At 35.3% G+C, this 14,055-nt stretch overlaps 1 protein-coding gene across 2 annotated transcripts in view; it reads left to right on the forward strand.

Annotated features, from left to right (window-relative positions):
- Gnf1 (germ line transcription factor 1) overlaps positions 1 to 14,055 on the forward strand; it is a 406,700-nt gene that overhangs the window by 181,049 nt on the left and 211,596 nt on the right. For both annotated transcript variants that reach the window (XM_090411514.1, XM_090411513.1), the window contains one exon: positions 9,731 to 9,958. In XM_090411514.1, coding sequence (XP_090267640.1) covers positions 9,731 to 9,958 — 228 coding nt within the window. The remainder of the gene's footprint in view (positions 1 to 9,730; positions 9,959 to 14,055) is intronic.

Raw genomic sequence — 14,055 nt, forward strand, 5'->3', positions numbered from 1 at the left:
ACTTACTTTTCCTTTTTCATTGTGTCGTCTTTACTTTAAAGCTGTAATTGTACAGTTTCTTTTTTATGGTGGATTTTGATATCTTAGATGGTTGGTGTGCTTTAGAATTAATTCATTTTATAAAAAAACGTTTATTTTTTATGATGTAATAATCGTATAACTACACAAAGCATACCTTATTCTGATAAGTCTTGTGTTAAAACTAATATGTCTGTCACTCAGATTGGTATGTTTAGAAAAGAGATGATAGCACAGATGGAATAATTTAAATATCATTTCCTTTATTTCACAAACTCAACTTCAGCAGAATTGAAGATAGACACAATCACTATTAGAAGTATCAATGTAAAAGTCAGACAAAAGAACTAGAGAAGTACCACATGAATGCAATTGGAGTTACTGAGATGATGACTAAGTGTCTGGAGATCCTGCTAAATAATATAAGATCATACATTCAAGAAAAGGAAGATGTAGTGATATCATTTATCACCAAATACGAAGATAAACTTCATTAGCAGGAAAATTGGAAAATGAATAATACAAATGAAACTGTACATGGTCTTACAATGGATGGGAGGGATTTTCTAGTAATTAGAGAAAGCACCTGATTTAGAGAAAATGGGTAAGCTAGTCCTTGTTGGAGGTCTAATTGTAGAGTAGGAAATGAAACCCAGGCATACATAAATGTTTTTGGAAAATTTGGACAAAGTTAATAATAGTAATTAGCATTTGATGGATTTCTAAACCAGGATACAGACTAGTCATCACTTACATAGTCCTTCAATATAAAGATTAAAATTAAAATCAATATAAAAATTAAAAATAATTAAAATCCTGTATTTCCCCATCCTCCATAAATTAAATTTATGGAGGATGGGGAAAGGATAAGTGGGCATCCTTGGAAGCTAAGAATGAATGCTGCTAAGAAGGGGGTGAGGGCCAGATTTTTCTCTCATAGGGTGGTGTGATTGGAATGGATTGCCTTTGGATGTTGTGAGTGCAAACAGTGTGAATGAATTCAAGAATAAGTATGATAGCTGGTGTGTGTAGTATGTGGCCTCCCTCGATGAGTATCTGACTCCCTGAAGCTCTCTTAATAATAAATATTATTGGAAGAAAAATTAAGAGATTTGAAAACAACACTTGAACCTTGAATGCTCAGTAACAGATTCTGAAGAAAGTATTCATTCAGCCATAGAAACTGACTCAAGAAGTGGAGAGGCAGTGCTGGAAATGAAGAAAGTATATCGAAAGTTCCTAGCAAGGAAATCGGCATATGCTCTGAGAGAATACAGAAAAAAAATGTAAGCAAGCAAACCAGTGTGTAAAAGTAGCTGAAAAAAAGTCTTGGAAATATTTCAGTAAGAATATATAAAATAAATATCATAAAAGTGGCAGAATGTTCTAGAGATTATTGAAAAGCTTAGAAATAGAAGAAAGAGTGCTATGAAAGCAATATATGGTGACATGAGAACTGAAGATAAAGATATTCTATATGTCTGTAGTAAGTTCTTTGAAAGATTGCTAAATGAAGCAAGCAGTGAAGCACAGTGGTAGAAAACATTAAAGAGGAATGCAGTCAGAAGTGCATAATACTTGAGATAGGAAAAAAGCATTAAAAACCTGAAATGTAAGAAGTTAGCTGGAGTAAATATGCAACCAGAAATGTTCAAATATGGAGTAATAAGTTTTACAGTGAGTACACTGCATAATTCAGGCCTGGTCATAGAATCAAATTCCAGAGAACTAGAATATAGCTCTCATAGTATCCATCTGGAAAAAAAAGGGAAATAAAGCTATATCTTAAAATTACAGAGAAATTTCCCAGCTGAGTTTCAGGTAAAATTTATGCAGGCATACATTACTTGGAAAGAAGTCAACAGACACACCATGACACACCATCAACAGAAGACAACATGGGCAAGGTGCATTATACCGTGTAACAAGTCATGCTTCTAGCTGATATAAATTGTAGGAATATGATGCTCCCAAATCAATGCAACTGTGTCTAGGTGAAATGCCTGCAAAAAAAGGGAACTGACAGAGTGTGAAAGAGATATTGTCATAGGATGCTATGTTGCAGGCCTGTCTGTTTGGCAAATTCTTGACAAATTGGGCCATCCAATCAACAATTAGTGATATACTGAGATGGAGTGCAGGAAGTCAACTGCAAATGCTACCCTCACTGGACAACCCACCACGCTCATGGAATGTGACCATAGGATGCTACAAAGGATAATATGTAAAAATCGCCATTAGTTGGCTGACATGTTGAATACAGAGTTAAAAGTAGTGACTGGAACATGGATCTGCACAACATTCAGATCTGAGGCTCACAACATGGGTTTCCATAGTAGGATCGCAACATGCAAGCTTCATATTACCTGAACTAACATGCTGCATCATCTTCAGTAGTGCAAAGAGCATTTACAGTGAGATGTGAAGCTTGGAAAGCTGTGTGTGTTATGGAGCGTTGAATCACGCTACACCCTCTACTCAGGTGGACGGGTGTGGCAGATGTCCAGTAAACATCTGTTACCAGATTGCATAACCCAACTATGAAATTTGTAGATAGCAATGTGATGGTATGGTGCTGTTTTTCCTGCAGCCCTCTGTTTGTGGTGCCACAAACATTGAACTCCAAGAGGTATCCGAACATTCTTGACAGTGCAATGCTTCCTACTTTGTGGTGTTTCTACAGAACTGATCATTCTCTTTCAGAAAGACAATGAACTGTGTCATAAGGCTGCTGCTGTAACTGCAAGGTTTGGGGACATGAACATCACCACACTTGACTGACCTCCACAGAGACCTGATCTCAATCCTATTGAACATCTGTGGGTTGAACTGAGGTCAAGGGATGCCCACCCCACAACAGTCCAAGACCCCATTACATGCCTACAGGCAGAATGTTTCCTAATTACCATTGATCGCTATTGTATGCTTGTGGAAAGTATGCCCTATAGGATTGCTGCAGTCATTGCAGCGAGAAGGTCCTACATCTTATTAAGAGGGACACCATAAATGTTTGTTCCTCACACTGGTGTCCATTGACTTCTTCCAAGCAATATATTTGAAAGGAGATTAAGAAAAATTTATGGAAGTGAAACATGTAGGAGAACAAGGTTGGTTCAGGCCAAATAGAAGATTTCAAGATCTTATCTTCACTTTATGACAACTAGTTGAAAAATCATAGGAATGTAACAAGGATCTGTATTTCAGTTTTCAGATCTGGAAAAAGCAAATTACAGAGTGCCAAGAGAAAATCTGTTCAGAATGCTACAATTATATGGACTAAATGGAACATTATTCTGAGGAATAGATAATATACATTTAAATTGTAAGTCAATAGTTAAAATTATACAAAGTATAGAATGTGGTTTGTATGAGACTAGGTGTAATAAAAGGGTACACTATCTCCACTTTTATTCATCATCATTAAAAAAAGGTGGCATTAAACCTGATATAGAATTGGAGATAACGAATTTTAGCACTTTGTTTTATGCAGATTTTCTACTTCTTAACAAATCCATTGAACGTCTCCAGAAGTCTTTAACTAAATTGAATAACAGCCTCCACAGTAATTTGACATGAAAATCAGCAACGGAAAAAAAAAAAAAATCAAGATGGGAAGGCACAACAGTTGAAGAGTGGGAAGAAGGAATGTATTGGTCTGCTCCAATAAACTTTCTTCCTCTATAGGGAATAGGCAAGGCCGTTTTTAGTCCTATCTAACTTTTGGAGACTGAGGGGGACAGTTCAGTCTCCACCAGTAGCCAATCAGGCAGTAATAGAAAAGAAGTGGCTTTGAGAAGTTCAAAGCTGTACAGAAAATGGACATTGACCAGCAGCTGCTCATGTTCTTAGTAAGAAAGTAGTGGAAGGATGGTGGCCATTTTAGCAGAACATTGTCCACGAAAATACCTGTTGAATAGATAAAAACAGAAGAATCTTTAAGAGAAAGTGATTAAAGCTAATCTGTGTGTCAGAGAGGAGATATAAATTAGATTTTCCTCTTTTGGTAGGGTCAGGCTTTCTTTGTACTTAACATACTTTGTGCACCACTTTCAACATTTGATCAGTATTCCTTAGTTGGTTGGATTTGGAAGCCGTTGTATAGGTATGAGATAGTGTCTCAAGTGGAAAAAGACACTCAAGACATTACTTCTCATAATTTTTGCTAATTCTTCTTGAGACTGAAGAGGTTATGCCTGAGATGTGTTTGCACCAAGGAATAGCTAGAGGCACATAACTCAGCTCAAGAAGAGAAATCTGATCATGTTTGAAGATCTGGATATTATCAAACATAAGAGAAAGTGAATTGAGATCTTTCTTTCAGCAAATAATACAGGACTGCTCTTCAGTAGCATTGAAGTTCACGAGGTTATCCTCATCCCACCAAAAAATAGCAAGATCAGAATTTGTGGCTTTGTTATGGATAATCTTGAAGATACAAATAATTGTGTACTGCAAAGTTTGTCAAATGGAGAGCAGGACGGCATGTACTGCATTTAGGAAAGCTATAGATAGCATTTGAAGGTCAGTGAGAGAAAGTCATTTATGTACAGGAGGGAGAGAGAGAGAGAGAGTAGGTGAAAGTACAGCACTGTAGAGAAGTTTTAGTTTTGCTTAAAATTACAACAGCTGATTTTATTTTTACTTTTTTTGTAGAATGCACATTCCAATAATATCCAGTGCATAACCACTGTAGATATGATATAGGGAAAATATATGAAATATGCTATACAGATTGATTCAAAATTTATGCTCATTTTGAAGATTTCCAATTACATCTCTCTCTCTCTCTCTCCACTCCTGGAACTGAATTATAACTAACTAAATATTCTGTCTAATTTTCTGCTAGTTTTAAAGTTTTCATCATCATCATCATTATCAAATTCCTGCCATGTACCCTCAAGGTGTACAGGATATGATAGTACTACATGAAAAAAATTACATCATTACTAACTTCCTATCTACAATTTTCCTCCAAATCAGTCTGTTACTTGTCAAGATTCCAACATTATCAGATCTTATATTTCTATCGTCTAGGGCACTTTGTACTGTATCAATCCACCTATATCTTGATCTTCCTCTCAGTCGTTTTGCTGCCGACCTGGCAGAGAACACTTGTTTTGCTAATCTTTCCTTGCCCATTCTGTTTAAGTGACCATACCACCTGAGATTAGCTCTGCTAACGCATTCCTGGATGCTGACAATGTCAAGTTCTTTCCTAATAACCTCATTTTTAATATGATATTACCATTGATGCCATCTGCTCACGCCTATAATCTTTCTCAGGACTCTCATATCTGCAGTCTCTAGTCTTTGGTTATGTTTTACTTCTGACCCAACTCTCAGATCCATAACTTAAAACTGGTTTGAACACTGTCTTGCATACAGCTAATTTAGTGTTCTGACTAATTTCTTCTTATTCCATATGAATTTATTCAATTGACTTCCCACCATACCGGTTTTGCTGATTCTATTGTCTATTTCTATATTTAATTTACCATCTTCACTAAAAATCGTGCCTAAGTAGCTGAAATGTTTTACTTATTCCACAAGTTCTCCACAACACAGTTGACATTTTCAACGATTCTGATTATTTTCATTGTCTTTGTCTTTTTATTGCTGACCTTCATACCATATCTATTACAACAGTTATTCAATTTATTCAGAGAATCTTGCAGACTTGTAGCAGATTTATTTAGAAGTATAATATCATCCGCATAAAGCAAAGAGCTATCATTAACATCTCCAATTTTGATATTATGTTTAATACCACTTTCCTTCATAATGTGATCCATATAGATAATGAATAACAGAGGGGATAATGTACATCATTGTCTCACACCAGATTTAACATTAAACCACCTTCCTGTACTTCCTTCAGTTCTAACTGCTGACTTACAGCTCAAATAAAGACTAAGTATTGCTTGATATAATGCCCCAATGACACCATATAGCTGTAGTGTATTGAATAGCTTCTCTCTTGGCACCTTGTCACATGCCTTTTCCAGATCGACAAAGCTTAAATACAGATCTTTGTTATATTCCCATGCTTTCTCAACTATTTGTCGTAAAGTGAAGAGCTGATCCTGACAGCCTCTATTTCGCCTGAATCTAGGTTGTTCTTCACCAAGCTTTTCTTCCACAATTCTTCTCAACCGTTTCTCAAGTATACTTGCTTAGATCTTGCCAGGAACACTCAGTAGGGAAATACCTCTGTAATTCTCACATTCAGTTTTATTTTCCTTTTTATATATGGGTACTATGCCTACTCCAATCATCGGGAATTTGTCCCTCTGACCAGGCTTTCTGAACTATGCAGTGCAGCCACTGTAAGACTCTTATACCACCATACTTCAGCATTTCTGTTCGAATATCATCTACTCCTGCTGCTTTTCCACATTTCAAGCCTTTGATGGCTTTTTCTACTTCAAGTATGGATATGCCTGACTGCAAGCCTGGTCATTGTTTTTTACCACTGTGCTGTCATCACTGCTTGTTTCATTTAGCAGTTTTTCAAAGTAATAATTACTCCATACTTCAAGGATATCTTTTTCTCCTGTTTTCATGTCTCCTTTATCATCTCTAACTCCTTTTACAGCACTCTTTCCTCCATTCTTAAGCTTCTTCAACAACCTCCAGAATATTTTGCCACCTTCTTGATATTTATTTTCTATATTCTTGCTAAATCCTCCCATGACTTTTGTTTAGCTAGTTTTACACAGTGTTTAGCTTTCTTACAATTGTCTCTGTATTCTCTAAGAGCACAAGCTGACTTATTTGCCAGGAACTTTTGATATGCTTTCTTCTTTTCCTTCACTGCCTCTTTAACTTCATGAGTCCACCATGGAGTTCTAATTTTTCTATCCTTGCAGACAACTTCACAACATGTCTCTCAAGCTGAATCAATCAGTGCTTGCTTTCTTGAAGGCTTGCCACTGAATCTCCAAGGTTTGATTTCTGTTCTCAAATGCTTTCATTTTTCTTCGATAATCTTTGTGCATTTTAGTCTACAGTTCACATCTGAGAGCTGCTGAACTTTTATTCGCTTTAAAACTTTCTTACATGTTATTCTTTTCAATGTAAAATTTAATTTTATCCAGCTCAAGACTAAATAGTGATCACTTCCAATTTCAAATCCTCTGTACACTCTGCTGTCCTGCACCAGGGAGAAAACATCACTATCAACAATAACATAGTCAATGAGACTTTTCTTATTCCTTGCTTCTTCTCTCCATGTGAATTTGTGCACATCCATATCCTGAGCAGAAATCCAACAGATATTTGCCATTATTATTAGCTTTGCTCTTTTCTCCAAATTTTCCCAAAATATTTCTGTATGCCTGACAATCATTTCCTACTCTGCTATTTAAATCACCAACAAGGACTAACTTTTCCTTTTTCATTGTGTCACTTGCTTTTTCTAAAGCCTTAAAAAATTCCTCCACTTCTACCTTAGTAGAACCTTCTGTGGGACCATAGACACAAATAAGTCTCGTTGTCCAGTTCCCCATTCTCATATTTGCCCACAGTACTCTACTTGAGACTGACTGCCATTCAAGAAGATTAGCCATGTATTTTGTGTTGAATACTATGGCTACTCCTTCTTTTCCTTGATTATCATTGCCTGAATATAACATTTTGTATTTATTGCTCAGAAAGATCTCACCAGTTTTTGTCTTTTTTGTTTCAGTCACCCCTATTATGTCGATCTGGTACTTATCTAATTCCTCAGCTAGCTCTATTTCTTTGCCATTCAGGCTTGTTATATTGGTAGTATCGATCTTTAACTCTGGTGATGTTGAGTTGGGGTGTGTTTTCAGATTTGTTCCAGTAGCTGACTTTTCACTGTTCGCCCTGGTTCCCTGGCTGGCAAAAACAACGCGGGCCTTGTTTAACATGTTCATTGCCAAACACGCGATATCGCGTGATGCGAGTTCTCACCGTCCGACCTATCACGCGTTATCTCGTGGACATCGATAACTAAATAAAATAATAAAAAAAAGTTGGCCACCACACGAAATTCCAATTTTCAGCTTGGCAATGAACGATATCACGCGATCTCGAGTTCTCACCAAACAGCTGATCATTCGTTATCTCGTGGACGTCGCTGACTAAATAAAAAAAAATTTGGCCACCACGCGAAATTCCAATTTTCAGCTTGGCAATGAAAGTGTTAATCCAGGTGAAGTCCCAGCCGGCATGAAATTTTGTCATGTTATACCATCATTTTTTTTTATTTTGGTTTAACCAATAAGAATACAATTTAGTAGCTAAATCCCAAATTGCCAGCCCATTCTCATTCGTTCAGTATCCAAGTAGATACCCAACAGGGTGCACCAAGAGAAGGTGAGGATTGGACATTAGGTCAGAAGCCCTAGTCGGTTCCCTGCATTCCTTTAAAGGCTATGTGGAAGTCTCCTCTCAGTTATACAGCTTTGACCCTTAAGCACCCCTTAAAGTTTTTAGAGACAGTATTCAAAATCTCATTACTTCATTTTACCATTTTGACAAAAGAAATAAAGCAACAATATTGGTTTGAAATGCCAGACCAATTCTTTGCAATCTGCACTCAGTTGTTTATCTGTTTGCTGAAATTATTTGAAGTTCTACAAATACATTTCATGTTGTATTTTCACCATATAAAATTATTTATATTTATGCAAAAAAAAGTTCAGTAGTTTTTTTTTTTTTTTTTTTTTCTTAAAAAAAATTTCGAATATTACTACTTAAACTATTGCTAGTTGCCTTTTCTGAAATGTTAGCTTAGAAATTTCATGCAAAGGGATATCAGGAAAAGTAAATAGAATGCTACACAATAACAACAGTGCCCCTTTAAACATTCTACAAAATTGAAAAACATTCAACTCAAGTTGAATATGTTTTTCAATATGAATATGTGGGGTGTACTGAATCCAGTGCACTTATAAGTTATCTTATATTGGTAAAACAAGATGCTTGATTCCAATCTGGAAAAAAAAAAAAGAAATCAAATGACACATCTGAATTAACAATTTTGGTAATTCAGGATCGCTTTGACTGCACTCTTAACACTGCACTTGAATGTCTTTACATCATACCAAAATGTGGTGTAATGCAAATTTAAGGCAGCCCTTGATCAACTCTCCTAATCTAAACAATAATGGTGGCCTAAAAATCCCTTACTTCAGGACGGTGGGCAATAATTTCAGCTCTTATTGTATATATTGGCCACTAATACTGTTTTTCTGTTTTAATTATCTGTTAATAATCTCTTGCCACGTAGATAACAGCTTTTCTAGTAGGGTTCCTCCCACCAAAGGTGAGGTCAGCAGTGTTAACAGTTGGCCAAATTAGTGTTATTTTAGCATACTACATATAGCTTGTCTTTGTGTGTGTGACCTCGATATGAAGATTGAAACATCAGGTAAGGATATAATTAGATTGCAGACATAAGTAAATATAACTTTTGTCAGTTTTTACTGAATTTATAACACACCATTATTTGTTACAAATGGTTGTCTGACATATGTTAAAGTTGTTTTTTCTTCTGTTGCTTACTTTTAATTCTACTTAAAAAAAAATTAAAACTTTTTTTGAGGTGGTGTCCTATACAAAGGAAATATGTTCCAAAGTAACTTAGATGTCAAAATTTTGTTTACACTCATGCATCTTAAATTTCAGAGGGAAAATATAATAATTTAACAAATTATTTCTTTCTATCTCCCTCCCTCCCTAGGCTAATAAATTAGCCATCAAGCAAATTGATGAAGATGGGTTTTTAGATTTAATCCGAAGAAAAAGTAGCACCATTAGTACAAGTAATGCAAGAAGAAATGCTGCTGGAAATTCATTAAGAACGATTGATAAGAAGATTCTCAGTACTGAAAGAAAGCAAAACAGCAGTGTTAAGAAAACTGATGAATTGGAATCAAAAAACAGAATAAAAGCAGCAATTGATTCTGAGGTTAGTTCACTCATAATTCATATTATCATTAATGCTCTTTGATTTTAAAAACATTCCAAACAAACAAAAAAAAAGTTAATTAATATGAACTCTGTGTGCAATCTTTCTGATATTTGAATGAGGTTTAAACTTCCAGCACACTGTTTCCATTGTTTTTGCATTACTGGATGCTGTGGTGTTGAATAAACCCAAACTTTTAACAAAGATCTCACAAAGAAAAATTCCTTGATGTTAGGTAAAAATATTTATTCACCTGTTGATTATCCTTCCTTTATCTGCAACTCCATAACCGACATACCATGTAGAAAGTTTTTTTCACGTGGTTACAAATTAAATTAAACTTACCTCAACTATCAGCTAATGCCTTTTATTCCTCTATAGGGAATAGGCAAGGCCGTTTTTAGTCCTATCTAACTTTTGGTGACTGAGGGGGACAGTTCAGTCTGCACCAGTAGAGCCAATCAGAGATAGCTGGCTCAAGACCATCACTAATTATACATGGCATCTGGTAAAGAGAGGCGGTTGACAAGTACTGCCATCTCATGGTCCCTCATCTTAGCACTAAGATTTTACTTACTTTACTTAATCTTCTTCACTCCACCTGGAAGCATAGTTCTTCCACCACCATTTTACACTAGACACTGTTTTTATTTGGTTCCAGTTTTTATTAATATTTGCTATTTCTTTCAGTATTGTTCTTTTCCATGTTTCTCTTGGCTTTCCCTGTCTCCTTTTAATCTGTGGGTTCCAATCTAGAGCCTGTTTTACTATTGTTTTATATTCTTTCCTCAGCACATGCCCCAACGACATCCATTTTCTTTCATGTATCTGTTGAATCATGGGTTTTCTGGTTTGTTCTCTGCCATAGTTCTTCATTTGATATTTGTTTTGCCAAATATATTCCTGATATCATTCTTAAACACTTGTTCAGGAAGACCTGGACATTGTCAACTGCCTTTTTGTTTAAAATCCACATTTCTGTCCATACATAGTATTGCTTTTACATTTGAGTAAAATATTCTCATTTTAGTTTTTTATAGACAAATTCTTGTTTTTCCAAATATTTCTAAGTTGGTTGAAAGTTGAATAAGCCAGCTGTTTCCTTCTATTTATATCTTCAGTAGTTCCTCCTTTTATTAATACTGTTGAACCAAGGTATATAAACTGTTCTACTTCTTTAAGCAGTGTTTCTTCTATTATTATTTGTTTATTTTGCTTTGCATTTATTTTCATCAACATTGTTTTATTTATCCTAAGACCACTTTTTTGGCTGTTTCTACAAGTCTTGTTGTTTTTTGGTCTCAGAAACACCTATATGTTGGTGTTTCTGGGAAAGTAAGCAGATGTCATCTGCAATATCTAGATCATGCAGTTGGTTTTGAAGTAACCATTGTAATCCTGTATTTCCATGTGATACTTTCCTCAACCCCCCCCCTCCATTCTATGATAATTACAAACATAGTAGGAGAGAGTATATAACCTTGCCTTCCTCCTGTCTTTGTTTTCAATGGTTCTGAGAGGGTATTTCCATGCATTACTTTAATTTCAAATTCTTCATACATTTTCTTAATTATTCTTATGATTATTTCTGAGAGTCCATAATGTCTAAATAGTTTCCATAGAGAAGATCTGTTTATACTGTCGAAAGCTTGTTCAAAATTGATAAAATTTAAATATAAGCTTGCCTGCCATTCCAATGATTGTTCTATGATAATTCGTAAAAAAAAAATTTGCCAGTGCATGATCTGTTGGCTCTAAATCCTGCCTGTTCTGGTCTTAGTTGTTTTTCTATTTCTCTTTTGATTCTTTCTAATATTATCCTTGCTGGTATTTTGCTTATAACACTCAGCAATGTTATGCCTCTCTAATTTTTGCATTAAGATAGGTTCCCTTTTTTGGGGAATTTCACCAGTAATTCAGTATTTCATTCCTTAGGCCACTCTTCTTTCTGCAATATCTCATTTTGTAAGGAATATAATATTGCCTGGTATGTTATCACATAGAAAATAAATATCAAGAAGGTTTCAAAATATTTTGGAGGTTGTTGAAGAAGCTCAGAAATGGAGGAAAGAGTGCTGTAAAAGGAATTAGAGATGATAAAGGTGACAATAAGACAGGAGAAAAAGATATCCTTGAAGTATGGAGTAATTATTTTGAAAAATTGCTAAATGGAACAAGCAGTAATGATAGCACAGAAGTAAAAAACACTGGCTAGGTATGCAGTCAAAAATCATATCCATACTTGAATTAGAAAAAGCCATCAAAAGCCTGAAATGTGGAAAGGCAGCAGGAGTAGATGATATTCGACCAGAAATGCTGAAGTATAGAATAATCAAAATGAGGTATAAGAGTTTTCCAGTAGCTGCACTGCATAGTTTAGAAGGCCTGGACAGAGGAACGAATTCCGGATGATTGGAGTCAAGCTCTCAATAGTACCCATATGTAAAGGGGAAATAAAACAATGTGAGAATTACAGAGGTATATACCTACTGAGTGTTCCTGGTAAGATTTATGCAAGTATAGTTAAAAAACGTTTGAGAAGATTTGTGGAAGAAACGCTTGGTGAAGAACAAGCTGGATTCATGCCAAATAGAGGCTGTCAGGATCAGATCTTCACTTTATGAAAAATAATTGAGAAATCATGGGAATATAACAAAAATCTATATTTAAGTTTTGTCGATCTGGAAAAGGCATACGACAAGGTGCCAAGAGAGAAACTATTCAATACACTACAGTTATATGGTGTCAATGGAGCATTATATCAAGCAATACTTAGTCTTTATTTGAGTTGTAAGTCAGCAGTTAGAATTGAAGGAAGTACAGGAAGATGGTTTAATGATAAATCTGGTGTGAGACAAGAATGTACATTATCCCCTCTGTTATTCATTATCTATATGGATCACATTATGAAGGAAAGTGGTATTAAACATGATATCAGAATTGGAGATATTAATCTCAGCTCTTTGCTTTATGTGGATGATGTTATATTTCTAAATAAATCGATTACAAGTCTGCAAGATTCCTTGATTAAATTGAATAACTGTTGTAATAGATATGGTATAAAGGTCAGCAATAAAAAGACAAAGACAATGAAAATAGGCAGAATCGTTGAAAATGTCAACTGTGTTGTGAACGGAGAACCTATGGAATAAGTAAAGCAACTTAGGCACGATTTTTAGTGAAGATGGTAAATTAAATATGGAAATAGACAACAGAATCAACAAAGCTGGTATGTTAAGAAGTCAATTGAATAAATTCATATGGAATAAGAGAGAAATTAGTTGGAACATTAATTAGCTGTATACAAGACAGTGTTCAAACCAGTTTTAACGTATGGATCTGGGAGCTCGTTCAGAAGTAAAACACTTGACCAAAGACTAGAGACCACGGATATGAGAGTCCTGAAAAAGATTAGAGGCATTAACAGATAGCATCAATGGCAACATCATATTAAAAATGAGGATATTAGGAAAGAACTTGACATTGTCAGCATACAGGAATGCGTTAGCAGAGCTAATCTCAGATATGAGATTAGCTCTGCTACCACGGATACGAGAGTCCTGAGAAAGATTAGAGGCATTAACAGATGGCATCAATGGCAACATCATATTAAAAACGAGGATATTAGGAAAGAACTTGACATTGTCAGCATACAGGAATGCGTTAGCAGAGCTAATCTCAGGTGATATGGTCACCTAAAAAGAATGGGCGAGAACAGATTAGCAAAACAAGTGTTCTCTGCCAGGTTGGTAGGAAAACGACCCAGAGGAAGACCAAGATATAGGTGGATTGATAAAAAATAAAAAGTACCTTAGAAGATAGAAAAATAAGATCTATTAATGTTGGAGTCTTGACAAGTAACAGACTGATTTGGAGGTAAATTGTAGATAGGAAGTTAGTAATGATGTAAATTATTCATGCAGTACTATCATATTCTGTACACCACTTGAGAGTACATGACGGGAATTTGATGATGATGATTATTATGATGAACTATTATTAAATGAAAAACAACAGATAAATAGATGAGTGGAATTCTTCTCAGAGAAATTTCAAGAAACGACAGTTGGCAACCTGAGCATACAGTTATATGGACA

The sequence above is a fragment of the Typopeltis vanoorti genome, chromosome 21 (genome assembly GCF_054136105.1).
Source record: "Typopeltis vanoorti isolate ZY-2024b chromosome 21, IOZ_Tvanoo_1.0, whole genome shotgun sequence".
In the NCBI taxonomy this organism is placed as follows: domain Eukaryota; kingdom Metazoa; phylum Arthropoda; class Arachnida; order Uropygi; family Thelyphonidae; genus Typopeltis; species Typopeltis vanoorti.